This window comes from Melanotaenia boesemani, chromosome 4, assembly GCF_017639745.1.
Source record: "Melanotaenia boesemani isolate fMelBoe1 chromosome 4, fMelBoe1.pri, whole genome shotgun sequence".
NCBI lineage: Eukaryota > Metazoa > Chordata > Actinopteri > Atheriniformes > Melanotaeniidae > Melanotaenia > Melanotaenia boesemani.
In genome coordinates this window covers 22,789,562-22,815,577 of record NC_055685.1, presented here as the reverse complement: position 1 = coordinate 22,815,577, position 26,016 = coordinate 22,789,562, and the positions used below count along the sequence as shown (strand labels likewise).

The 26,016-nt window shown below is 38.3% G+C and overlaps 3 protein-coding genes across 7 annotated transcripts; 1 reads left to right on the top strand and 2 right to left on the bottom strand.

The window, feature by feature from the left end:
• Positions 1-26: 26 nt before the first annotated feature.
• Positions 27-5,947, bottom strand: eri2 (ERI1 exoribonuclease family member 2). Its single transcript, XM_041982544.1, has 9 exons — positions 5,563-5,947; positions 5,218-5,282; positions 5,048-5,128; positions 4,824-4,951; positions 4,575-4,737; positions 4,228-4,328; positions 4,016-4,097; positions 3,824-3,912; positions 27-1,760 (listed from the first exon to the last, which is right to left on the bottom strand). The coding sequence occupies exons 1-9, from the start codon at positions 5,583-5,585 to the stop codon at positions 276-278; spliced, it is 2,217 nt and encodes a 738-aa protein (XP_041838478.1). The 5' UTR covers positions 5,586-5,947; the 3' UTR covers positions 27-275.
• A 106-nt stretch (positions 5,948-6,053) lies between these two features.
• On the top strand, positions 6,054-13,593 carry LOC121638089 (RNA exonuclease 5-like). Of its 4 annotated transcripts, XM_041982540.1 has the most exons (20): positions 6,096-6,140; positions 6,269-6,311; positions 6,594-6,854; positions 6,999-7,125; positions 7,231-7,342; positions 7,586-7,693; positions 7,991-8,079; positions 8,548-8,663; positions 8,854-8,992; positions 9,320-9,414; positions 9,488-9,590; positions 9,675-9,763; positions 10,224-10,332; positions 10,639-10,755; positions 10,839-10,976; positions 11,161-11,253; positions 11,340-11,688; positions 11,774-11,973; positions 13,010-13,119; positions 13,208-13,593. In XM_041982540.1, the coding sequence occupies exons 1-20, from the start codon at positions 6,113-6,115 to the stop codon at positions 13,260-13,262; spliced, it is 2,481 nt and encodes an 826-aa protein (XP_041838474.1). In that variant the 5' UTR covers positions 6,096-6,112; the 3' UTR covers positions 13,263-13,593. The 4 variants fall into 4 exon arrangements, with proteins under 4 accessions (XP_041838475.1, XP_041838476.1, XP_041838477.1 ...); XM_041982541.1 differs by lacking the exon at positions 6,269-6,311 and having other exon boundaries at positions 6,054-6,140; positions 6,623-6,854; XM_041982542.1 differs by lacking the exon at positions 6,269-6,311 and having other exon boundaries at positions 6,062-6,140; positions 6,626-6,854.
• A 991-nt stretch (positions 13,594-14,584) lies between these two features.
• On the bottom strand, positions 14,585-25,649 carry parn (poly(A)-specific ribonuclease (deadenylation nuclease)). 2 transcript variants are annotated; one of them, XM_041982545.1, is made up of 26 exons: positions 25,552-25,649; positions 25,232-25,309; positions 25,067-25,146; positions 24,822-24,889; positions 23,564-23,645; positions 23,348-23,408; positions 22,642-22,807; positions 20,138-20,200; positions 20,007-20,045; positions 19,885-19,927; positions 19,728-19,808; positions 19,563-19,619; positions 19,335-19,412; positions 19,208-19,251; positions 19,074-19,116; positions 18,686-18,761; positions 18,287-18,397; positions 17,951-18,020; positions 17,809-17,864; positions 17,468-17,554; positions 17,250-17,324; positions 16,980-17,157; positions 16,760-16,878; positions 16,044-16,110; positions 15,806-15,963; positions 14,585-15,549 (listed from the first exon to the last, which is right to left on the bottom strand). In XM_041982545.1, the coding sequence occupies exons 1-26, from the start codon at positions 25,568-25,570 to the stop codon at positions 15,506-15,508; spliced, it is 2,043 nt and encodes a 680-aa protein (XP_041838479.1). In that variant the 5' UTR covers positions 25,571-25,649; the 3' UTR covers positions 14,585-15,505. The 2 variants fall into 2 exon arrangements, with proteins under 2 accessions (XP_041838479.1, XP_041838481.1); XM_041982547.1 differs by having other exon boundaries at positions 14,585-15,546.
• Between the last annotated feature and the right edge of the window lie 367 nt (positions 25,650-26,016).

Here is a 26,016-nt window from a genome sequence, read left to right as displayed (position 1 = left end):
TCGTATCTAAAGAGCCGATAGCAAAGATCTAAACTTTACCTTTTCTAAGGATCTGCTCAGCTTCTGATTGGTTAGTAATGTGTTTGAGAGCAAAGCAGCGTTCCTCTCATACCATTGGTAAATGAACCCAACGTGACAAAAATCCGCATTGGCGCACACATCAAGTTATTAAATTCTTTCCTTTTTAACTCTGCACGCCAGAGACCCAGCACACTGTAAGCCTTTTGTGTCTGAAATTCACATTTACAGAAGTATGATACAACATCTTTAAATAGTCAATAGCTTTTTCTCAGTGGCACTCGGTGGGTTGGAAAGTGATGGAGAGTGGAGTTAATGTGACAGAGTGACACGGAGGATCTAACAGCAGGAGCAGTGACTGAACTGCTCCTCATCAGAGCCGACTCCCACTTAAAAAAATCACACCCTTTCTCCATCCTGCCTCTGTCTCCTGAGCGGCGGACTGCACAGCAATAAAACCCCCGTCCGTGGTTTGGCCCACCGTTTGACACAACCTGTCGCTTTGCACGGCGACCGCATGCACAAAGAGGGGAGGTAATCTTTGGTGGTCCTTTAGCTGTCAGAGAAACGCAGCAACGATTGGCAGAAGAGGGTTTGTTGGTTGACAAAGAGGAGAGAACATTGTTGGGGGTGCGCAGAGAACTAAATGAAGGATTGGAAGACCCTGCAGTGTGATTTGTTGGCTCAGAGTAGATGGTAAAAGATGATTTAAGAGACTTTGTGTGGTTTGTGATGTTTGGTTTGGGTCTGGAAGAGGAGGTATTTGGGGTAGAAGTATTTTCTGGCACAAAAAGCTTAGACTTGAAAGGAGAAAGAGAACATGTTTTATCATTCTGATGCAGCCTGTGCAACTGTGGCTGAAACTGTGGAGAGGTTTTAATACTTGCTTTGCACTGATTAGACTTGCTCCGCTTAACAGGTTCAGGCACAGCAAAATATGTATCTGACTGCCAGTTTGATGAAGGCTGAATCACTTCCTTTGTGTGATTAGAGACAGTAAAATGGGCATTTGGTGTCTTCACAGATTTACAGGTTATTAATGAACTGCTGGTAGTACTGTGCATTTCAGAGTTGTGTCCAGTCCTCTCCGTTTTTATGTTGTCCTCCAATATAACACGACCCTCTTGTGAATGTAAAGTATGCGGCTCTTCCCACTCATAAGATCCACTGTCAAAATCCGATACGTACTCAGCATCACGGTCTCTGTCCATGACATTTAAAACATTGTCACCTTCCAAGATGACATCATCATAAGAACCACACCTCTCTGTTTCCACAACAAGTTCTGCATCCTCAAGTCCTGTTTTGAAGGCCTGGTTGGGTTGAGGCAGATTTAAAACACAGCTGACAGCAGTGGAGCACAGAACATGACTGCTGCTTCTGTGTGATGGGGTACAGTTTATCATAAGTGAGGATGAAAGGTTCGCAGCAGCCTGTGCTGGAACTGACCTGCTGCTGTGTCCACAAAGCGGTGCTGTCGTCCCACTGAGCAGCGTCTTCGGTGAAACCAGGCTTTGGCACATTTGAACGGATTTTTTAACTGAAAGCGATTTATCCTCCATGATTGAATTCCTTGTGATAACCTCGGGACTCGGGTGTTTTAAACAAACTTTAAGAGGAATTTTAAATAAGGGTTTGCTGGAAGTGGGAACATTTTCCTTTTTATTGATTTTCAGTTTTTCTTTCGTGTTTTCTGCAGGATACCCGGTTTTTCTAAACATGGATTTAACCATTGGTGGGGTCTATGAGGAGAAAAGGAAATATGTAATTAGTAACTCAAAAATAAAACTTTGACTTTTATTAACTTTAATTAAATAATTTGTTAGCAGCTGTTAATGATGCACACTAGAGTCTTTATGAGCCTTCTTGGATTTCTGTATAAATTGGTCATAAAATTTGTTCTGATCTTCATCTAAGTCACAACAATAGACAAATACAGTCTTCTTAAACTAATACCGCACAAAAATTCTAGTTTTGCATGTTTTTATTGAAAACAACATTTAAACATTTGTGCATGGTGAAAAAAGTATGTTGAACCCCTAGGATAGGGATAGGGACCTTTCAAAGAAAGAATTGGAGCCAGGAGTCAGCCAGCCTGGAGTCCAACCAAAGTGATGAGGTTGGAGGTGTTGGTTAAAATCCCCCCCAAGACAGATTGTTAACAAATTGAGAAAGTTTACCACTGTTGCTACTCTCCCTCAGCATGGTCATCCTCTAAAGATGACTGCCAGAGCACAGAGCAGGACGCTCAATGAGGTGAAATCCTAGTGGGTTAGCCAAAGACTTACAACAGTGAGGCTTCAAGAGAAGACAATACGCCTTCTGGAGTGGCCTAGTCACAGTCCTGACCTCAACCTGATTGAGATGCTGTGGCGTAACCTCATACCAAACATCCTAAAAATATTGCTGAACTGAAACAGTTTTGAAAAGAAATGGTCCAAAATACCTCCTGACCGTTGTGCAGCTCTGATCTGCAACTATAGGAAACATTGGGTCGAGGTTATTGCTGCCAAAGGAGGGTCAACCAGTTAGTCAATCCAAAGGTTCACATACTTTTACACCCTGCACTGTGAATGTTTACATGTAGTGTTAAAAGAAAAAAAATGCAAATATTATTATTTTTTCTTTTGTGCTGTATTAGTTTGTCAATTGTTGTGACTTATGCTGGACTTACATCAGAAGATTTTCAAAAGATTTGTAAAGGACTCAAAAAAATGATCAGATCACACCAGCTCGCTTATCTAACGATATGTGCCTAGTTTCAGACAGATTTTACAAAGATTGTGAATCTTGTGGGGTCACTTTTTACAAGACTACAACTAGATTCTTTAAGCATTTTTTAATATGTTGGACAGTTCATATCAGACAGGGCTGATCTGCCATGAGCTCCACTATCCGCTCCTCTTTCTGGACGGTCCACCTACAACGTTTCATCACTGGTTCTCGTTCGTCTTTGTTTTTTTTTAACTCTCTTTTAGTCTGTTTAATGTTATAAGTCTGTTATAATAATGACTTTATTATGTATGTTTGTGGCTCTGACAGTCAGAATTCCTGTTTCTGCTTTTGTCAGAGCTCATCTATTGGTCGTTGATTGTGTTACGTCACGGCAACTTGGAATAATATTAAACATGTTTGATATGGTTGCAGACCCAAGACTAGGGAAAGACTGACATGAAACTGCACAGATTACCACCTTAAATCTAACGATCAAGATTATGGGAGCATGCCGAAATTCCAGCAAGTCTCCTAGATTTACTAAAGACTTTAGTAGTTTAGTAGTTTTTAGTCTGCGACAGTGAAAATCAATTGGTGCAAACCCAGCATTAGATAAAGATCAGGACACATTTTGACCAATTTATGCAGAAATCCCAAAGGGTTCACACTATATATATATATATATATATATATATATATATATATATATATATATATATATATATATATATATAACAAATTGTTTAAGGTCATATGTATGTACAAATATGAAAGAAATTTCTTAAAGGATCACAATCTCACAAACCATTTAAATCATTTCATCTCAAACAAAATGACAGAATTTATAACTTATGTAAATTTAAATGTAAACAAAGTATAAAACTAGTTCAAAAAGGAAGGTCACCACTTATTGTTAACTGCAATGTAGTTTTCCATTTATTTATTGAAATTTTAAAATTGCATAATCACAAAACTGTGAAAGCTTCTCAAAATGAACTGTTCTGCAAAAGAGCAAGGTTCAACTTTAAAAATCCCAGCTTGATTTTCAGGAATTGGGGTTCATTAAGAATGTTGTCGGTCGACCACTCACCCTCTCTAGGCTCCGAGTGATCTTCATTACACATCCATCTCTCATCATTCTTGCTGCCAGCTGAGCTGTATTTCGGGCATCATCCAGGCCTGAGGCGGAAACAGATACAGAAGGGTGATAAATAGGGTTTAGGGTAAAGGTGCTTTATATTTAGAAACATCTAGACCAAAGAGTTTTCGGTTTTGTTAGTACCAGAATGTTCTCTCCCAGAAAACTGTATTCCTAAATCCTGAAGTGCCCCGTTAAGTCCTTTTGGTTTCCTGTTGTAAAAGAGCTGGAGATACAAAAAGTTAGTTAGAAAGATTTTCTTGAAAAAAAAGAACATATAAAAACCACAAACACAAAGTTGAATAAATGAAAGAAGAGGTCAAAAGAAAAGGTGCAGTGAATAAGCCAGTACTTACCCTGTATGTGCTCCTCAGGTCTATCCAGTTGTTGAGAACATCGGGTTTATGAAGCTGTTTTCGTTTACACTCATACTGCAAACAAACTCCAAGATCCCAGTCTAATGCGCAATGCAGAGGGAGGCACATTCAATTAGTTTTTCCCCCAGTGGTTTCAACATTAATAAAAACTACACTACAAAAACAAAATACTACATTATATGTAAAATACTATTTCAGGTAATGTTGTTTTTTCTTTTTAATCTAGCTAGTCTCAACTATTTCTACCCTTTGTCATGGAAAGGCTTGCGTGGTTTGCCAATAACTAAAACCATTGAGAAGATGCAGAGCATAACTGCAGCTTTTACCTGACCATGTGAGAAAAGTACACAGTCTTTGGGAAGGTAAAGCAGCTGAACATGTTGGCTGTTTGTTGGGAAACGCCACACCCCTTTCAAGCTGTAGGTTTTGCAGCCAGCGGCTAAACCGTGAGAGGCAGATCTGAAGGGGTATCCCTGCTTCAACTTGCATCTGTGGGATAAAGAACCAGACTGTTACATAAAATTATAACCTGTCCGTGCATCTGTGCTCAAAGAGTTTTGCCTGAGCACAGAAACCTGTGTAATCCCGGTCAGCTCAGTGCAGAACTCAGACAGAACTGGGTGTTCCTGTGGTTGGACATAAGTGTGAAACTCAGACTCGACCTCCCCTGTGGAGGTGTTGAGTAGAACAGCAGGAAATTCAACTAAAGAAAGGGAGAAAAAAAGACGTGCATTTGTGGGTGGATATAGATATGGGAGAATCAAATGACAAAAACTCAGTCTTAAAACATACTACTTACTAATTTCCTGACTGTAGTTGTTTTTTTCTCGCCAACAAGTGGACTCAAAGTCAATCACAATTAAGTAAGAAAATGTTTGATCTGGGAAGAGAAGAAGGGAAAAAATTACTCATATGGAAAGAATTGGACTCAATTTTAAACGGAAGATGAGAAAAAAATATCACACTTACTTGATAACAAAGATTCCTTTGATTCGGAGGATGACTGACTTCGTTGCCTCAATAATCCCAATTTTCTGTGAAATTTAACGAGTCAACATTAGGCACAGTTAAAGCTTTTTATGTAAAAGATGTCTTTCTAACTAGGGAAAACTTTCGGTTAAAACACTGACGTTAAAATATATATGGTTTTCTCCAACGATGTTCTAAATAAATTGTACTTCCTAAAGTGTAAATCACTCTCGGACATTGTTTAACCTGGATTAACCTAATCTTTAACGAGAAGTTTCATTTTATTGTTCGGACTAGCAGGCTGTCTGGTTAACGTCTGTTAGCTAAACAGGCTCGTTTACTTACTTCGCCAGTTTCTTTGTAGACATAGCTGTCACAAGAATTGGATTCGGTGATTTTTACTATTATTATTTTAACACATTCTTGCCTCAAACGGCATAAAATCAAAGACAAACAAACAATAAAAACTCGCGCTGTTTTTTAAATGCACATGAATCATTCTGAGTTCGATTAGCTTGTTCTGCAAGTCAATAAAGTCGATCACAGCAAAGCGTCAATGCAATCCACGGAGATGAGCTGATTTCCGGATTTGTCGTGTTATTCAAAGTAAAAGCTCACTGTACTCGACTCAACCTTAGATTTTTCTTGTAGAACTTACAAGACTGCACAACCGTGACAATGATACATTAATATATAGTAGAATGACAAAAAAATAAAACAAAACAGCATACAATCTGATTTTTTCAACCACATCCTCATTCTACAAATCATTACATTTTTATTTTTGAAGTTACCAAAAGGAAAAGCTACTAACTTTCTAAACTTTACACAAAAATACTGTAACGTGCTTTAGCAATGTGTTACCAACCTACAGCACTATTAGAAACACTTTGATATGGACTCAACTGGGCCGATAACAACTGGTATTTGAATAGCTCTTAACTATTCTCGCATGTATATGTATAATATATTATAAATGTGCGTATAAAGTTAGCATTGTTTTCGAAGTGTTAGCTTTGAGTTTTCCCATGTTATCTGATTTTTGTTAAAGTTTCCCACAGGCAGTTACACAAGTTGGGATGCGTAACTATTAGGTAGCTATTTGTTATTAATTACTTTGCATCTTTTAAATTGTGTTTATAAAATGCTCAATTTGTGTTTAGTCTTAAACACTGCTAAAATCAAGGACACTCTTAAAATCCCGAGAAAATAACTTGACAGTTGTTGACTGCCACACAAGAGTAAATATGAATGTATTTATTAAATTATAGTAATAAATAGATTTGGTTTAGTTTGATACAGAGAGCTTCCAGCCCAGACAAGAGTGTAGCTACTTTGTACTCTCACACTACAGTGCTTTTTAAATTATTATTCAGCTTGAACATGGAGTCTTCCTCACCATCAGCAGCTGAGAACAACAGCAAGAAAAGAAAAAACAACGTGGACACAAAAGATGAAGAGGCTAAGAGATTAAAGACAGACCCAGACGGTGATGAGGCACTGCAGCGCGGACGTCCCTCTGGTTCAAGGATTTCGCTGAGTCCTGACCGGCTGCAGCAACCAATCACACTGAGCGAGCTCACAGAGCTGCTACATTTTGCTGCTCTGGGGACGAGAGGAGGCATCAAGCAGCCCAGGTAATAAAAAGTGACAGTAATGTCTTCTCTGTTCTATTATCTCATATTTTATAATTCTCTGTAAACAACTTAGACTGTGTCCCTATACTCCAGTAACTGGACTTGAATCTTGTCTTCCTGTCTGTGTCCTCCTGTTTCCATCAGTTGGTGCCACCTGCACAGTCAAAGAAAGGTTGAAGGTTTAAATGTTGTGATTGTGGAAGGTCTAACTCAGAGTCACTTCTACAAGAACTACCTCACCATGGAGCACCTCAGGACCAGCTACTCCACGGTAAGTAACCAGAGTGAGTGTAAATGCATTTACATGGATTGTGTAAAGACATAAATTCAGTTCATAGTTTAAAAGTTCTGGATTTTTGTTATCTGACTGTTACAGAGGGTCACCTTCCGTCCATCCTGCAACAAAGTAGCTTCGGAAATCTTCAGCAGTGAAGTTCCTAAAATGGTTTGTTCATCTGTTTGCAAACCAGATAAGAAACTACATAGAGGTAAAAACTGTGACATGTTCTGACTGTGTGATTAGCAATGACTGCCCTTACTAATGTTCATGTTGTATTTGTATTACGTCTATTAGTCAGAATGTTTTTCGCAATTTTTTCAGTAATACTCTGAACATCATGATAGCATGGTATTTGGTCAAAAATGGAGTTTCTCTCAAATGATTTTGTGCTTCCTTTCTGCACATTTGCTCTTTCACTTGTGTAATTGTGTTTTCTTGTGTGCTGTTGCAGCATTGAAATACCATCCAGTTATCACCACGTTTGGGACACAAAGAAGAGGATTAACTGCTTATGTTCTCACCCTAGAACAGATGATTAAAAACCACTATCCCATCAAGGGTGAGGGAAATTTTAGCTTACGTTTTGGGAACCAAGGTTGGGACTAAATCGCAGTATTCTTTCATGTGTTTTTATTGCCACAATATTTCACATGTATGTACTTACTTATGTGAACATTTTATTTGGGTTCTCTCTTTGAAATGGTCAGCCTTTTTTATTACATTTATTCACTCTATAAGCTCAGTTTCCAGTGTGCAGCTTTGCATTGTGCAAGTTATTTTATTTATCAGATTTTGGTTGTAAACATATACATGATTTCTACTCTTTCACCTCTTGTTTTGTTTCTTTTTTACACAGGAATGCCAGGGTTTGAGGATTTTGTGTGTACAGACAGTGCTGACTGTGTTACGGACAGCAGTCCACTGTATGGTCTGGACTGTGAAATGGTGAGATGCCCTCACTTTTTTGATTCATTCCCACTTTTATTGAATCTTTTTTGTAAAAGGTCATCAGTATGGCAACACACTGACTTTTTAAAATCCAAATCAAACGTGACTAAACTGATCAAATAGACTTAAAGCATCTTTTGTAAGATTTTCATTTCTTTCCTCACTGGTTCTTAGTATTACGGTGTGCCTCATAGTAAATTTTAAGCCATGCTTATTTGTTTGAGCTGACAAATCACAGACCTGACTGGTTTACAGCTGTGGCAGTTAAAGGTGGTCTGTGCTGCACTTTGAGATGTTACATTTAAAATCTGTTGTACAGCAATACGAATAGTCAAACCAGTCTGTGTCAGACCAGCATCTACTACAGCTGTTATTATGTTTAGTATATTTATATTTTGAGTTATTATACTCCTTCCACTCCTTCCGAGACAAACTGTTTGTCTTTATGTTTTTGTTGTTTTTCAGTGCCTAACAGAGAAGGGGTACGAGTTGACTCGTGTTTCTCTGGTGGATAGTGATGGGAACTGTGTACTAGATGATCTAGTGAAACCTCCAAATCGTGTCCTTAACTACCTCACCAAGTACATACACGCGCACACACACACACACACACATACAACCACTGTATGCAAAATGAAGCTTTATGGTCCTCCTTGCATTTAATGGGGTCACGCTAATTGATTTTAAAGCTAAACAACAACAACATCATGTACCATTTTTGAATTTTAAAACACATTTCTGTTCCCAACATTACTGGGCGCCTCCTGACAGGTTCTCTGGTATCACTGCAGCGATGTTGCTACCAATCAAAACCACCCTGCGGGATGTTCAAGCAAAGCTTAGGATGCTGTTGCCAGGCGATGCAGTTCTGGTGGGCCATTCTCTCAACAATGACCTCAGAGCTTTGAAAGTGAGTGACTCTGACATATTGCTAACCCTCAGTCAGGATCAGCTACTGTATGTTTAAGTAAGAATAGTGTATTATTTTTGATTTTTCACAATTTTACAGCAGGTAAAAAGGAAAAAAGATCACCATTCAAAAGTCTAGACATGAGATTTTAGGTCAAACATAACTTTTATCAACCTAACTTAGGTTTTTAATTCTCTGCTGTTATCATACGGTAAAGACCAGGCGTTTCACACAGTAGTGATATTCTATGAATACTATTTTTGATTCTTTAAGCATAGACCCAGAACCATTTTGAAGTTTAACCTTGTCTCTCTCTGGTCTCTGCAGCTCATCCACCAACATGTAATCGACACTTCACTGCTGTACAAGAGAGAATTTGGACAGAAGTTTAAGCTGAAGGTTCTGGCTGAGACTGTGCTGAAGTGAGTTTCTTTCTCTGTGTGAGTCTCTCTCGCCCAGCATGGGTAGTAATTAGATTTTTCTCTCACACCCCAGGAGGCAGATCCAAACTGAAGAGAAAAACGGTCACAATCCCATCGAGGATGCTGTAGCAGCCCTGGAGCTGGCCCAGTATTTCATCAAAACAGGACCTCATCAGGTAGCAAATCTCTTTTTTAAAAACACACACACACATAAACACACACATACTGACTGTTAACTATTTTCTGCTATTTGCTGTCAGGTTGTGGAGCTTCATTTGGAGGAGCTTTGGGGATACAAAATTGAGGAGGAGCCACCTGACTGCACATCTGCACCAACACCAAGTCACAGGTACATCATGTCGTACAGTCACTACACTGCTTGTGTCATTGACATCTTACAACATGCACTTCAAAATGCCCACCCTAATTAGAGTAAAACATCCTTCCTCCGAGTTTTTAGCATTCGTGCTAAGACAGAAAGTGTTAAACTAACTCTTAACTGTGGATCAGTTAAAATCACTGTTCTCTTTTTCAGTTTGTACCACTTTAATATTAGGTAAAAACAAAACAATGGACAAAAATAGACAAAATGATAATAATAATAATAGAAAAAAAATTTTAAATGGCATTTTCACACCATTCAGGGTTGGCTGTTTTCCTCTCTGATGTTGGCAGAAGCTAACTGCTTTCTGCCTCAATCTAAATGATTAATGGAAAGATTAAATGGCTCATTCTCAACGTGAAACCCACCTTACTGAACATCCAGCTACAGATACATTCCATATATCCTCCATCTTCTTTTGTTTCAGGTTTGCTGACATCCTGCAGGCACTTGGTCTGTCTGTAGCCTTTTTAGGAAAGCGTGCTGACATCGCGCTGGCTCTGTCCAATCAGCAGTGGTACAGCTCTGACAGAGAGGTAAGACACAAAGTTTTTAAACTGGAGTACTATAATAACAAATTCACTTGCCTGAACTTGGATGACCTGTTTTCTTTAGTTTAGTTTTTCTTGGGTTTATTATCCGTGTTATAGGTAAATATACATCACTGTCAATCTGCTGCCTCACCAGGATATCTGTGATGAAATCAGAAGCAACAGGCTGTTGCTATATTTCAAAATGTTTTTTTTTTCTGTCACTTCCTCTGTTTTTATCCCCTCCTATTTCCCCTCACTAATCTCCCTTCTTGTTTTTCCATCTCTGCAACCATACCCTCAACTCTGCAGGTGTTGGCATCTTTCAGGAGACGGACAAAGTCCCCATTCCTCTCTGTCCTCCAGTTTTCCTCCCTCTCAGACCATCTGAAGAGGTGCTTCCCTCATCAGGAGCAGTTGTATCAGACTGTGAGGATTCTTTTGTTTGTTTTTTTTTTTCTATAAATAGGGTTGTGTAGACTTGCAACTTACTGTTGATGTTTGTTTCACAGGTGTGTCCAAATCTTCGGGATATGTGTGTTGTGTTTGCGGGGCCCTTCCCTGCAGGTTTCTCACAGAGGGAAGTAAAGCAGCTTTTTTGCTGCTGTGGACCTGTTAGAAAAATCCAAATGTTGAACACAAACATCAGAGTACGTGTCAGCTGTTTTATGTTAAAATCTATTCTTTGTATTTCTGTCATGGGTTTAAACCTCTTCATATATGGTGATAATTACAGCTCCGGTTGACGTCAGACTAGAGCTGTTAGATTTTTTTGTGTTATTGAATAAGTTTTATTCATTTCTTCTATAAGTTCTGACCATGTTTGGTCTTCAGGTTCATGCGGAGGTGGAGTTTGAGCTGCTGGAAGGAGCAATGCTAGCTTTAAAAACTCTGAATGGACTCAGCGTGCTAGGCCAACCCATCAAGGTAGCTCTCCTCCCTTTGTCCCTTCTTATCAACATTATGACAACACTTCTGCTGATTGTTGTATGAATATCCTCATTATATTGTAGGTGCAGAGGCCTGTGTATGACTCAATGCTTGACCTGGATCTGAATCTCGATGCTTTAATGGGCGACACTCTCAACACCAATTACCTTTATGCTGTTAAACTGAGTCAGCATATGGCTGACATAAAGTTTAAGGGACATATATTTGATGCAAAATGTTCAAGTGTCGCTGATGGTAAGACAACAAATGGGTTACCACCTGCTAAAATAAATGGTGAAGTGTTTAAGCTCTCCAGCACTGCCTGTAAACTGTCCGAGGAGGCCGTCATGGAGACATTTGGTCATTTTGGTGTGGTGGAAAGCATCCTTCTGCCCGCCAACCCTCTAAAACATGCAAGGCATGCACGCATAAGTGAGTAAAACCTTATGAGTTTTCTCGTTTCTCAGTAAGCGTGAGCTTAAATAAAGTCTCTAACTTAAGTGTGTCTGCTTGACAGAGTTTGAGAGTTCAGCTGGCAAACATGCAGCCCTCAACTCCTCTGGGGATCTGCTGAAGGACAACTACCTAATTTGTCCATCCCTGACTCCTCCTCACTTACCTTCATGGGTTGCTATGACAACAGTGGTGACTGCAGCAGAAGTACGTGGGGAGTCACCAGAGGAACAGAGGACAAACCATGTGAATAACAGTTGTCAGGTACAGACTACACTGTACTGATTCCTGGTGGTTGTTGCACATTGTAAAATGTAGATCTGTCTGAAAATTAAAAAGTCATTTGGGGCATTTATGTTTCATAGCAACACAATTTTTACACGTTTTTCTCTGTAATTTTTTATATGGTTTTAAAGCTTGTTACAACCTATAGATAAAACAGTGATGAAAATAAAAGTTATTGTGCATTACATTTATTTTAGAGACATGTTTTCTTGTAAGACAGACAGGGAAAAGTATACATTTCATATACGTTTTTAAAATATATGCAGATCCTCTTTGTAACCTTTTGGTTTAGTTTGAGTTTGACGATTACAAAGTTGTGATTGTTCACAGAAGCACAGTGATATCAAAATTGGTTTAATTGGGACTCACCAGGATATAAAGCTCATCAGCAAATTGGAGCATATGGCCATATCAACACTGGAGTGTCTGTCTGTCTTTGAGTTTCCAAGCTACAGACTTTGTGTAGAGACCTGAGGATAGCAGTTAAAAAGTGATTTCCATTCAGTCTGACAGAGCTGGAGCAGATCTGTCTGGAGAAATTAGATAAACTGTCTTATCCTGGCATGCAAAATCTGTAGTAAAGAAGAAGCTGCAATGGTGGTCAAAAGGGTTTGAACAAGGATCTAAATGCTTTTGGAAAGAAAAAGGACTGTTTTTTTTTTTTTTCTTCTTTTTAAGCAGATTTTGCCTGTTTAACATGAAGTGTACAAGATTAAAGATGTAGTGAAGGGGTTGCACACAAGGGTGCTGTGTTGTAGTGCTGTTGTACTCTACAAAGATGCAAAGTACAAGAGAACCTGATAAAATCCTGAACCTGAAAAATCCTCGTGGTTTAGGTCTAGTCGCAGCAGTAACAGCATGCACAGGATAGTTTTATGATATAATGATTACATGCAGAAAATTTTTTATCAGTTCATTTTGAATAATGCCTTTAAGAAACTGGCATGTATCTTTTGTGATTTGCTTGAAGAAATACATGAAATGCAGCACTTATTTAATGATTTAATATATTTAGGATCAGAAAATGCATCACATGATGAAGAAGCTGGACTGGCGACTGCGAAAAGTGTTCAAGTCCCTGCCAGATGGTACCTTGTCTGTGGTACTGCTGCTTGGACAAACCAGGTGAGAACTTTTACAGCCTCTCTCTGGCATAGCCAGTTCCATAGTTTAATATTTCTGTACTATAACCCTCTTATTTCTTTTTTTGCAGCACAAATTGCCACCATCCTGGTTTATGTCTGTTGGAAATTAAACAAGCTTCTTGAGGAACAAGAACTGTGGTCTTCCAGATCCAAAATTCTTTAATTGCTTGGAACTGGATATTCTCAATATTTTTTTTAAAATGAGCCTTTCATTGAAAGAGCCAAGTGCAGTATTTAATATTTTATACACTGTATTTGTTCTTATTGCCTGGAAACAATCTCAAAACACGTGCTCAGAGTACAGGAAGAGAAATTAAAGATGCAAACCCTGAAAATCAAACATAAATGATGTAGTTTTATTAAAGTGATTATTTTAAGATAGCATGAGCTTTTATATTTTTGGTCCTATGTATGAAGATGGCTATTACTGCTGTTCAGAAGTCAGTTGTGTCTATACCAGGGCTCTCAGAGAGCTCCTTACTCAGCCTTAAAAATTCCTAGCAAGGAGTCTTTGTTCTGGAATCACTCCTAAGCTTTCGCAGAGAACTCCGAGCAAGGATTGGACAGAAATTCCCATCTTAGTGAGGTGTGGTTGATCCCCATTGCTAGGTATGAGTCATCTCAAAAGCTGTGATTGGTTGATCCTAAACGCTAGATAAATACACCTTTGGTTATAGTAGGCATATAATGGACTACCAAATCAATGGACTTAATCACAGAATTAAAAATATTTTACATAAAAAGAATGTTAAATGAATAAACTATACTTTACAATGATCCTACAGAATGTGCGGAAACTCGGACCCACTTCCACAGTATTCACATACTCAGTTTATTTGCTTACATTTATTTACTACACTGGTCATTTTTGTACTTTTAACTTTTCAGCTCCATTTTCTATTAACAAGGGTAAAATAGCTCAGTTCCCATCAATGACTTGGATTGCTGACTGTTCTATAAGTGTTGTTTGGTGTTTAAATCTTCCTCAAACCAGTGAACAGCAATGAAGAACAGAACCAGGAAACCCAACTGGTCAGAGGAAAATCTTTTGCATTTACTAGGATCTACTCTTCACTTTTAGGGGAAATTCTAAGAAAACATGATTCTATGATTTTTCTTAGAATTTGGCCACTATGAGCAAATCTTTGCATATAAAATCTTTAGGAATACGGCCCCAAATTTTCTTATATCCTTGAAAACTCGCTTCATTGAAAACACTGCAACATGCAGCTCGATTTTGAGGTGAAGGGAAAAAAATGCCTAAAGTCTATATTTAAAACCAGGGCAGGTTCTTTTTGAGTGATAAAAATAATCTATAAAATTATAAAACAGCTGTTTTTTTTTTTTTTTTATATCATTTTTTATATACATGTCGGTCCCTGAAAAAAAGGGGTTTATTACAATTACATACTTTGATATTTGGAAACAGAAATAACTGAAGCAAATAACCAAGAAACATTCTTTAATTTTTTCCCCATTTAAAAAGGAAATAGTTAAGGATTTTTAAACTGTATACAAAAATCTATCTTAACGTGTACACCTTTTGCATTACAGACTGACATTGTCACAGGTTGACACAGTTACAAAACACTGAACAGAAAAAGGTAAAGAAAAACGGTTCTGTACAAAAAAAAAAAACAAAACAAACACACAAGCACCTTTTATGAAGGGTCAAAATGCCACCAACAATAAATATCAACTTGTCATTGATGAGCCAATGTGTGTGTTAAAACAGTAGAAGCTGTCAACTTTTTTTAAAATGGGAAAAAAAATTACTGTATTAAAATACTACATAACCCTGACATTGTAAAGTACAGGACTTGTCCAGTGGCATTTTATCTTGTTTTACGAAACCAATTTACAGGGAACACTTGAGAACATGTAAATCTCTCGCACATGCACAAACTCGCACACAACTCTCACTCAAAAAAAAAAAAAAAAAAGTAAGACTGATTAGAGGAGTCAATAAAATTTCTGAATAGATCCAAAGTGACTGCATGGCTGTGGATGGCAGAGTCCAGTCTGAACACATCAAAGAATAAGTGAAAAATTCTGTAATTTTTATTTCTGAGATTTACAACAAGAGTATTTATATATGCTAACCCAGAGGAGGTGCCTGCTCCTCTGCCTGATTGAAAATATGGCAGCGGTTATGGCTTGTGTTCTCACTAGAGTGGAGTCAGGTAGCTTGGCTGGTAGCTTTGGATACTGCATCCACAGCTGTGAGTGAGTGAATGACATTTAGAGCACACAGCAGTCCCAGTGCTCTAACACCCTGGTTGAGGGCGCTCCCAAGTGCTTAGGAAGACACCCTGAACAGAAGCCCAGTTTGGGACAGGGGCCTCACTGCTCCTCATCAGCTCTTGCTACCAGACTTCTGGGACTTCAAACAATGATGCAGACTCTGCCGCTGTGTGAAGAGGTAAAGAGAATTTCAGATTAGAACAAAAAACAACCTCCTTAGTATCTCGACTGGAAGGTTTTTTTTTTAAAAATCACCTCTGTGCAGACTGCAAGTTTTATTTGCTTCAAACCAACCTCACAGATGGTCCGATATGAATCGGCATTTAGTTTAGCCTTTTAAAACGAACAGCTCTCCCCAGAGCTCAGGTAGTGAAATGACATTGAATCCAATAGATAAGAATAACTCTCAGTGGTAAACACACCTTCAGGTTTCTTTTTTTTCTTCTTTTGACCTTTCATCCCAGGGACAGTTGGGGCTTGTTGCCAGTTAACTGTCCCGTCAACATTACTGCCTGAATCTGTGCCTTCAGGACTTTTCTCTTCAGCAGCTGGACTCGACCCAGATGAAAATGATGCATCTCTACAAAAGAAAAGCAAAAGAAGATTAAAACACAGCAAACAGGAAAACTTTAACAGCAGAAATGAATGCTTTTCACCTACGTCGTTTTTAGCCATCCCTCTGAGGTTTTGCTCTCGACAGCCTCGTCACCTGCCTGTCCACCTACATCTAGAAAAAGTCAAACTTAAAATTACATCTCATTTTGTTGTTGATGCAAGTTTAACAATGCTAACTCCAACAATGCCAACGTTATATGCAGTCTTTCACTGAACGGTACACGGCTAACAGTCCAACCAGAACCATGTATTTAACCTAGTTACTGTGCCCTTACTTTCCAGCTCAGTGGGAGCATACACTGCATTTTAGCATTGTTTACCTTTATCAAGGGGTTGACAAACAGTGCGCAAATAACACAGGTCAAAATAAAAAAAAAAAAAATATATGAACGTGATGAGATGGTAATTTGGGGAGCTGGGGAAATTTTAAGAGGAAACCAACACATCCTGAATCATAATTTCAATTGTGGAATAAAGATACAAAAAATAAAAAGTTCAAAACAGCAGAACCACTAATTGTGTTCCCTGATATAAACAAAGAAGCATCTCATTCTATTCTGTAGTAGATGTAATTAAACGAAAATATATGAAAGTAACACTAATTTTCTAAGCCTGTTTAATTTTATGTTTTTACAGTAGTTGTGACATTTATTCCCAACATGTCCCCTTCCTCTGGGCTACCTCTGCTTTCCCTAAGGTAAAACCTACTGCATACAACAACACACTCGCAATAGAGTATAAATGAATTTATGTGTTCACACCAAGTTTCATCTTCTTGTTGCCTGGGCTGTCAGGGTCATAGTGACTCCAGCCATCTGCAATTACAGCCTCTTCAGTTCCCTGGTTTCCCTGAGCAGAGCCAATGCTGCGCTTCCTCATCCTGGAAGAAAAACAAAAACATAGCATATACAAACCTCTAGAAACCTCTGAAAATACAAAGTTTTTTGTTTAAAAGTGTAATGTTTCAGAAGGCGGGCCTACCCGGGATAACCAAACCCAGAAGTAGTAATGGAAGAGGTGTAATGAGGTTTCACCCAGCTATCCTCGCCCCAGGTTTTGGCTGTCTGGCCGAGCTTTTCCTTCTCCTGCTGTTTGCCTTTGATGTAATCTGCATATGTCTGGATCTTGTAGCTCTCTGCATAGCGACTGGTGTTCATAGCTGTGTAATGGGAAATTATATTAACACAGTGTCCCACACTAATAATACTGTCCATTCAAGAATACGTTTACAGGCTGGCATGCAAGACTCACCTATCTGTACTTGGTCTGTCTGACTGAGGGACACAAAGGCTGATGTGTTGTCTACCCATGACACCTGGATGTTCCCTGAGCGGATAACAAGATCAAAAGAAAAAGTGATAAATGGGTAATACCTGTTTGCAAGTATAATTACCATGCAATATCATGTCTCACAAACAAAAACAAATAAATAAAAGCCTTCCCCTAAGCTCCCCAATATCATGTCTCACCAAAGGCACTAAAGAGCTGGTAGAGATCACTAGTTTTCCATTCTTTAGGGAAGGTGACGTACAGAACGTGGTCTCTTTTGGGTTGCACTGTAAGATAAGAAGAGGCAACACCATTTTGTAAAGCATGAAACAAAAAAGAAAAACCATGTGTTTAGCTCTGTCCAGCTTTTTACAAATCATTGAACATTTTTATTTTCCAAATAATAGAATCAACATTGTATAAATCAACATTTCCATTATGCTGAAATGTTTGAAGATATTTAAACCTCTAGCAGGTTTAAACCAATACAGGTCAGCTGGCTGTGAGCATAGGCAATGTTTTGTTACGTCAACCAACTCACAATCTGGTCCTGTGATGTTGAGGTAGGGTATATCTATAATCCTCATCAGAAAGAGCCTAGAAAAACATCAAAAGGGATTTACAAACAAAAAAATAGAAGACCATAACCATTTAAAAAGAGCAGCGAATCTACTCTGACTTACTTGTTAAAGAAAGGTTCTATTAGCTTGGAGCGGGCTGAGATGTAGGTTTTGGGTGGCGTCAAGAAAGATCCTGTAAAGAGAAAGTTGATCAAACATGAGTTGAAAAGATAAATTTTTTAATGTACAGCCAGAAAATGAAAAAAGATACATTAGATTTTAGTCACACAACCGGAACAAATCCAAATGGAGTAGATGGAGGTAAAACTTGCAAAAAATTTTGAAGACAAGCAGACCCAAGTCATGCCAGCAAAATGCAGCCCACATAATAACTGAGCCAACAAACCACCAAGGCTTCAATCTGTAGCAATCTGCTAAACCAGTGTGGTGAGGCATTACCCAGATGGTTGGCCATGGAGATGAAACACAGACCAGTGATGTAAGCATCATAACCCGCCTCATGAAGCTGCTCCTGGGCTGTGTCATAACTGGGGAACCCCTCAGCTGTTTCTAACGGCACAGAGGGGGAAAAAATGGTTTTAGCAGGGCTTTTTGAGGATTAGAGTCATGAACAGTATTATCAGGCAAGCTCTGGAGCAGGGGTGCCAAGTCCTGCAACTTTTAGATGCAACCCTTCCCCAACACAATTCAAGGCGTCTGCAGAGCTGAATGACATGTGGATGAGGGAATCGAGCCATTTGATTCAGGTGTATTGGAGAAGGGGTGCATCTAAAAGTTCCAGAATAGTAGATCCCGAGGACTGGACTTGGGCACCCCTGCTCTGGTGTATATACCTACCAACTTGTGGGGACTTGAAGGGGCACTCTTTCAGTTGTTTCTCTAGCTCTGCCAGAGATGTATTAGTGATCAGCTCCTGCAAGAAAAATTATGAAAACAAAGATGTTAATTTAAAGCTTAGACAAAAAAATTTAACTAAGATAACCGATGATCAATAGTGTTATTTTTGACAGCCCTAAAGTGAATGTGTCGGCATTTAAATGGTAACTGCAAATTAAAATTACACTACAGAACAAAATTACAGGTTGGATCAGATTGATAAGTACACTGTACAGATGAAAGTTATTGCTTTTTGCTTAATCTCAACATTCTTGATGTTGCCATCAGCAATGCAAACAAGCTTGTGGTATCCTTTGCTTAAAAAAAAAAAACAAACAAAAAAAAACACCTTAAAAGGCTGCGTGGAGGCCATCAACTTTGTGTCTAGAAGTCTGCAAGAAAACAGAAGTGTTAAAAAATGCAAAGACTAAAAGGAATGTGATTTGAAGGCATGAAGGTATATTTACAGAAAAAGAGAATTACCTTGGGAAGACACACATTGTAATGTCTTTAAAATCTTGAAGGATCTAGGGTAAAAGAGTGTAAGTATAAAAAAAAGGACAGAACACACTTAAAAAGGATTCATACTAAAACAAGGTTCTTCTTGTACCTCTGGCAGGGGGCAGTAGAACTGGTGGATTGTGTGCATCACATCCAGGAGCATGTTGTGGCCAACAACAAGTTTACCCTGCATGTCAGAAAGCAAAACCACTTCATATGTAGGATGCCATTAGATAAAAGAAGTAACAATGTAAGCAAAGTTTCATACTATATCTTTTATATCTATTATTATTTTTGCCATTTAAAAACTTATGTGAGAGATCACAGGTTGACTTACAGATTTAGAAATGGCATGAATGACCCTGGAGAAGCCAACAGCATCATTTAGTTTCTCCTGTTGGGGAAGCACCAGAAATGTCAAACAAACAATACGTTCAAAAATCATGTATGTAACTTGTGCAGTCCTACATTCACACAATTTGATGCATAGTATCAAGCTCACCTGCTCTCTTTCCAGTTCCTGCTGTTTCTTCCTTTTGCTCTCCTCTTCATCAACTTTACTGACCTGGATGTATCGCTCCTTCTGCACAGATGCAACACTCGCATCAATGATTCTACTTAAAATCAAAACGGATAACGCAAGCTCAAATAAAGCGTACCTTTTCTGTTTCCATGGTTTCCACATGGAGACCTTTGGGAAATCTGTAAGAACAAAACAAATGTTATCCTTTTGACAAACACAAAAAACAAACAAACAAATAAATAATTGAGAAAAACTCACTTCCAGTTCAGAGTCTGGTATATCAGCTTTCTTTGGAACCTGGTCAGAAAATCAAAATTCATTATTTACATTGTTAGTAAAGATTTAAGAGTGGGTGTGTTTTTTTTTTGTTTTTGGAGGCGTCAACTTACCCTGTGCATGGCTCCAAATCCAAAGTCTTCTCATCTTTACTGAAGAGGGATTCAACCTTCTCTCTGTTGTAGAAACAGAACAGAAAATATCAGACAACAGGGCTGAAATAAATAACTGAAACTAGTTTATTTTCCTTGAAACCTTATGGGAACATCGAGCTATCCCAAAGCAAACTAAGTGACTCTGGGTCTGCCTATGGCGCAACAACAGTCCTTATAATAACAAAAGCAACTCCATGAAGCGATAACCAAACGTCACAACACACGAGGCTTGTAGTACACTGCCACACTGGCAAAAATTAATGACTCCTAGAATTTAAGAAAATGCATATATTTACATTAGTAGTGATTATTACCATGACCTGGGTGTGCATGTAAAGTGCAATGCTTCACTAAAACTCCTTTGTGTATAGCACCTTACAACACAATGTGCTGAGCTAATGTTGAAAACTACAGTGTTTTATTTATAGTCTTAGTTTAGATAGAAGGTTTTTAGATAGAAGGGGTTCTTTTATTAAAACAAACAGTCTAAAGTACGTCAGCTGCTCTCTGTGTCGTGCTCTTGGAGTTTGGTCGTGATGCGACTGCACACAGACCAGCGCACACAGCTGAGGAGACGTCTGCCAGCACCACATACAGTCATCTACCACCTGAAAATCACACACAAAGGTTTTTACTCTACCAGGAGGTGAAACACTTGCTCTCCATCGAGGAGCAACCGGAGTATTTCTCTCACTGCGGTGTTACGTCGATAAAGCCGTGCACGGCTGAACAGGCTGAATCAACCGTCATTGTTTTAATTTCTAAGTCGTATTACGGCTTAAAATGGATTCACTTTTCCTTACAGGTTTTGTTAACATCACCACGTTTTCTGAGATCTGAACTTTAAGAATATGTGCGGCGGCTGAATTAAAACAGTTTAATCAGGACATTTAACAAGTAACATTTTTTCTGCCTGGAGAGTTTTTTCACTGCATTTCAGTCATTTATAGAAAATTTGTCAGTGATGAAGTTCGGAATTTGCGACGTGACTTCACAACAAGCTGTGATATGATCTTTAAAATGATTTAGTCATTACCACGTGTGTCATGTTAACACAGTAATGCTGTAATGGGTAGGTTACCTGTTCCAGAGTTCATGAATAATTCAGCAGTACTGATTTTAAGGTGGTTGATATTTATATTCAGGTTGTTAAGCCTATATGTTACTAAGCCAGCCCTCCCAAGGCTGTAAACCTGGGGGAAAGCTGTAGTACCAACACCAATAATAATAATAATAATAATAATAATAATAATAATAATAATAATAATAATAAATTAGGTACTTTGATATTGGCCAGCAGGTCCTGTGCTGTCAAGTGTCCCATGAGACCCCAGGTACCTTGAATGAACATGTCCCTCATCCCAGAAACGAACGTGGACATCCAGCTGCCTGGTTTTTATGGTTGGGCTAAAACTGTTGTCACATATCAGGACGAAGGGTCTGTTGTTCACTTGAGAGATTAATGTTGTGTTAATTTGAACTGCTAAGCCTGACTGGGCCATGTTCTGCGACTCTGTCGTTGGTTTGTACGACGTGTTTGGTAACAGTGTTTAATGTCCATAGTACTTCAGCTCTCAGGGTTGGGGTACAGCCAAACGTCGTGCGGAGGTCGACTTTAGTTGATGTTGCTGCTGAACTTGTCACACTGCCAGATGGTGTCTGTGAGGTACCTGACGGCCCAGACATAAACACAGAGGGAATTTGCTGTTTCGCCTATGAGGCGGCGATATTCTTCGCTGATTGCTCATGTGACTCCAAAGCCTTGATCCCCATCGTTCTCAGTTTGATGTTCTACACCGAGCTTCGAATGGGTCCACCGGTGTCAACCAGGCTGAGAATGACCCTTTGTCCAGCCATGTAATATTACTTTTACACTTTCCCATTTGACTCACAGAATCCACTAAATGCTCAAATCACTGTCACACGAAAATAAAGGCTTCGTGTGTGTTGGGCTAAATGTTCCTCAATCATTTCTCCCTGCACAGTCAGCGATAATTGGTTCCTAATTTCAGTTTAACGGTCAGGTTGGAATGAGAGGAAATTACTTCACTTCTGTCACTTTGCAGTTCGGACATTTCTCCGACACATTTTAATGCAAAACACTGCGTACAACTTTAGGTTGACGTAATTTCAGACCTACCATATAAATTTAAGGACAAAACTGTCTAATTTAAGGACTTTTTAAGATATTAAATGCATATTTGCAAATTTAAGACTTAAGACTTTAAGACCCCATGGGAACCCTGTTATAATGATTGTAAAGAAAATAGTTTATGTTGTACTATAAACCCACAAAAGTATCCTACTTGACCACAAATCCTCCACTGTGTAAAAGATCCTTGGATCCCATTTAAAAAATAGCTAACCTGTTAACCACATTAACAACCTTAATTCTTACAAATTTCCATCAGTACTTTGCCCTACAACGGGAAAAGAAAACTAGGTGGACATGTTGCACTTACATCACTCTGTTGATGAAGTCTTTATGTTCTTCAGGTACATGTATGGGACCTTTGGAGGATGGGGAGATATAAGATGGTGTCCCAAGACCATTAGCGTGTTGATTTCTCCTCTCCTCCGTTTGCTCTCTCAGCTGAGCTTCCTCGTTCTGTTTTAGATACGAGATTCCTTAAAAAAACAGAAAGAGAGTCTTAGTTTAATTCTGTGCAGTGACTTTTTAATATGATTCATCAAAACATTCATAGTCAGGTTACTGTGCAAGATCCATTCCCATATTTTAACTTGCAATTCGGATCCTGATTATCATGGCTGGATAATGGTTAATGTATGTTAATGCAACATGTATGTACACACAAACTGCACCTGGACATGATAGACTGAAAATAAGTACTCTTCTATATTAAATAAATAATTAGTTTGAATCCAGAAGTATTTTTAAACTGAATCATGACCCTAAAAATCTGATTCACATTTTGTGACATCACAAGACTCTCAGGACCGCAGTATTTAAAGACTTTCAGCAACAGTACACATGTAAAATCTGAGTTATAGCAGTGGTTTGGAAAGAATTAACTTTTCTTCACAATACATCTTTCAAAAGAAATTTTCATTTAAATGTAAAAAAAAACAAAAAAACAGTGAATTTTAGTAGTAAACCCGAATGTAACTAATTACACACATTTGACATGAAACTTTTTCTATACTCACCATGACAAAACACCTTGTTAAAGTCAAACCCCTGGCTGGCCAGAAAATCAATACTGGAACTCTGAAATTACAAAATACATAATTCTCTTGATGCCCTTGAATAATTCTGCTAGCTAAATCAAAAACAAACTCAGGAAAAAAAAAAAATCAAAAAGCATGACGGCAGTATAAATTTGTTTACAATGATTTTCAATAACCACAAGAAGCCACACTCACTTGACAGATGAACTTTACATCTGGAGATGTCCTATTAAACTGTTTCGGAAATATATAAAAGTTAAAAGGCTTTGTGATATACCTGCAAAAATAGACAACACAAAACAGAAAAAAAATTAGGACAACTGTAAATATATTTTTCTTATAGGATTTTATTACAGTAACATTGCAGGCAAATCATACAAAAACAAATGGCTTCCATTCTTTGTGAGAAGTTTAAAGATTTTTGTTTATATATATATATATATATTTATATTTGTTTTAATATTTAATAATATCATTGTTTGGATAAGCTAAAAGACTGAATGAGTAACCCTTACAAAAAAAAACTCATGGGTGTATCTGTAAAGCTGCTTTCTTAATGACATCAAAACAACCTTGATGCTTTTTTAATCAACCACATTGTTGAAGATGTTTGTGCTTCTGGATCTGAGCAGAGTATCTAACATACGGCCCAATAATATGCCATATCAATGGCGAGCACACTTTCTACTTGGAATTATTATTTTGTGTATTGGTGCACATTTTATTGCATGCATTTGTCTGCATTTATGCATGAGTATTGACGAATATGTGATGCATGGAAGCTGCAAGTTGTGTATGAGCACCACCATGCGCCTGTGTGCAGATTAAATGAGTTAGAATTCAAGTGAAACTGAATCCTAAGTTGAATTACTTGTAAAATCTGTTTAAAAAAATGTCTTAATGCATCCACATTGTATTACCTACAACTATATACTCTCATCGACAAGGTTTTGTCCCACTGAACAGTAAACGTAGAACACACTGATGAGTTTTATTTTCTTGGTATTAAATGTGTAAACAGATGAGAAACACAAAAATCAAGTGACCTGTGTTATTTCTTAAAAAATAGCTTCATTTTAAATGAGCACTCCAGAGGATTTGGGTGTCCAAAGTCAGTCCTCAGCGGCCGCTGTCCTGCAGGTTTTAGATGTTTCCTGCCACAGCACACCTGAATCAGATTGATGCGTCAACATTCTTGGGCAGAACTTGACAACAAGCTGTTGAGGACTATTTAATTATAATAATGTGTGTTGGAGAATCTAAAATCTGGACATCTAAAACCTGCAGGATTACAGCCCTTGAGGAAAGGAGCCAGAAAGGGGATAGACTGTGAGAAATGGAACCAGTTTCCATTCATTTTGGTGGTAAAATCATGTTTGTAGACAAACCTGGCCTGATCCTTGTCTGACCTTAACTTATACAGGTGTGTGTTTATCAAACACATATTACTCACTTTGACTTTGTCTGGTCGTACTTGAATGTGCATAATCCAAACTGGAACAAAAGGAAGTCCATGGAATGCTAGTGGGGGATAAAAAAAATTTTTAAAAAAAGTTTTAAAATGACAGTAAACTATACCTTTTGAAATCACAGGTGTGCATTAACAGTGCTGCTGGGTTGCAGGGCAATAAATGGTCTCAACTACTCTGGTGTGGAAAAGCAGTACTGTAGTTTTCATCGGAAATAAATTATGTTTACCTTTTTAAGTTTCATATACCGCTCTTCCGGTGTATCCAGTCCGTTGGTTAGTGCACTGACATTTGGACCGTCGCTTATCCCTTGAAATACAAAACACATGCCAATTTACACACACTGCGGTGACCATTTCAATCCTTAACTCTGCTACCACTACGATATGATTACCTGAAAATTCTCCATCAATTGCGAGGAAGTCAGCCTCTTCTATTGCGCTATACACCGTACCTAAACAGTCTTTAAAATCTAGAGGGGGAGAGAAAAAAACGTACATTAATATTAGCATGTGCGCGTGCTAGCCATCACTTCAACACGTTAACCACTGATGCTACCTAGCATGCTAGCAATATCTTTTAACAGCACAAAATGCTCATTCTCAGTCTTGCCTATTCAAAATATATGCCACGTTTGCTATTCTGTTGTACAGTGTCATGATGTTTATAGGAAGCTATAGAATGTCTGATTGCATGAGCTGTCTGGCTCCTTACTTTTGCGTGTAACCTCCATCCCTACACAACGACGGAACCCGGCTGACGGCTAACCTTAGCTAGCCTTTGTCAACTGGCTTTTAAGGGTTTGACAAATACTTCCGGTGTAGCGCTAAATTCTGTGACCTGATTAGATTTTCAACCACCGTAGACACTACTTATTATTCCTGGGAGCATCTGTGATCCCCACTATTTTTTTAATATTATCGCAGTTTAACATGACAATAGCAAATATTAAAAGGAAATAGTGGAAGGATTTAGGTAAAACTAAAATTCCCAAAATAATCTCTTTTACATTACATCCGTAGTAATGGTCTAGAATCTTTGCTCTTTTATTGTAAATGCATTTTATTAAAAATATAAAACCACATACATTACAATAAATGTATCCAATAATATATTGAACCATGTCCTGGTGGAGCATTCATTGAGGAGTGATGAGGAAATGAAACATGTTTTTTTAGA

Bases quoted from the DNA above. Each gene is read 5' to 3' on its own strand.
- parn (XM_041982545.1), bottom strand. The intron at 17,158-17,249 runs GTGAGTCTTGCA...CCCATTACACAG, and splicing joins GACAGACCAAGTACAGATAG to CTATGAACACCAGTCGCTAT. The intron at 16,111-16,759 runs GTGTGAACACAT...GACTTTTTCTAG, and splicing joins CAACAAGAAGATGAAACTTG to ATGTAGGTGGACAGGCAGGT.
- eri2 (XM_041982544.1), bottom strand. From the start codon at position 5,585: ATGTCTACAAAGAAACTGGCGAA. The intron at 5,129-5,217 runs GTAAGTGTGATA...TTCTCTTCCCAG, and splicing joins AAAGGAATCTTTGTTATCAA to ATCAAACATTTTCTTACTTA. The intron at 4,329-4,574 runs GTAAAAGCTGCA...ATTGCGCATTAG, and splicing joins TACTTTTCTCACATGGTCAG to ACTGGGATCTTGGAGTTTGT.
- LOC121638089 (XM_041982540.1), top strand. From the start codon at position 6,113: ATGGACTCAACTGGGCCGATAACAACTG. The intron at 6,855-6,998 runs GTAATAAAAAGT...TGTTTCCATCAG, and splicing joins GGAGGCATCAAGCAGCCCAG to TTGGTGCCACCTGCACAGTC. The intron at 8,080-8,547 runs GTGAGATGCCCT...GTTGTTTTTCAG, and splicing joins ATGGTCTGGACTGTGAAATG to TGCCTAACAGAGAAGGGGTA.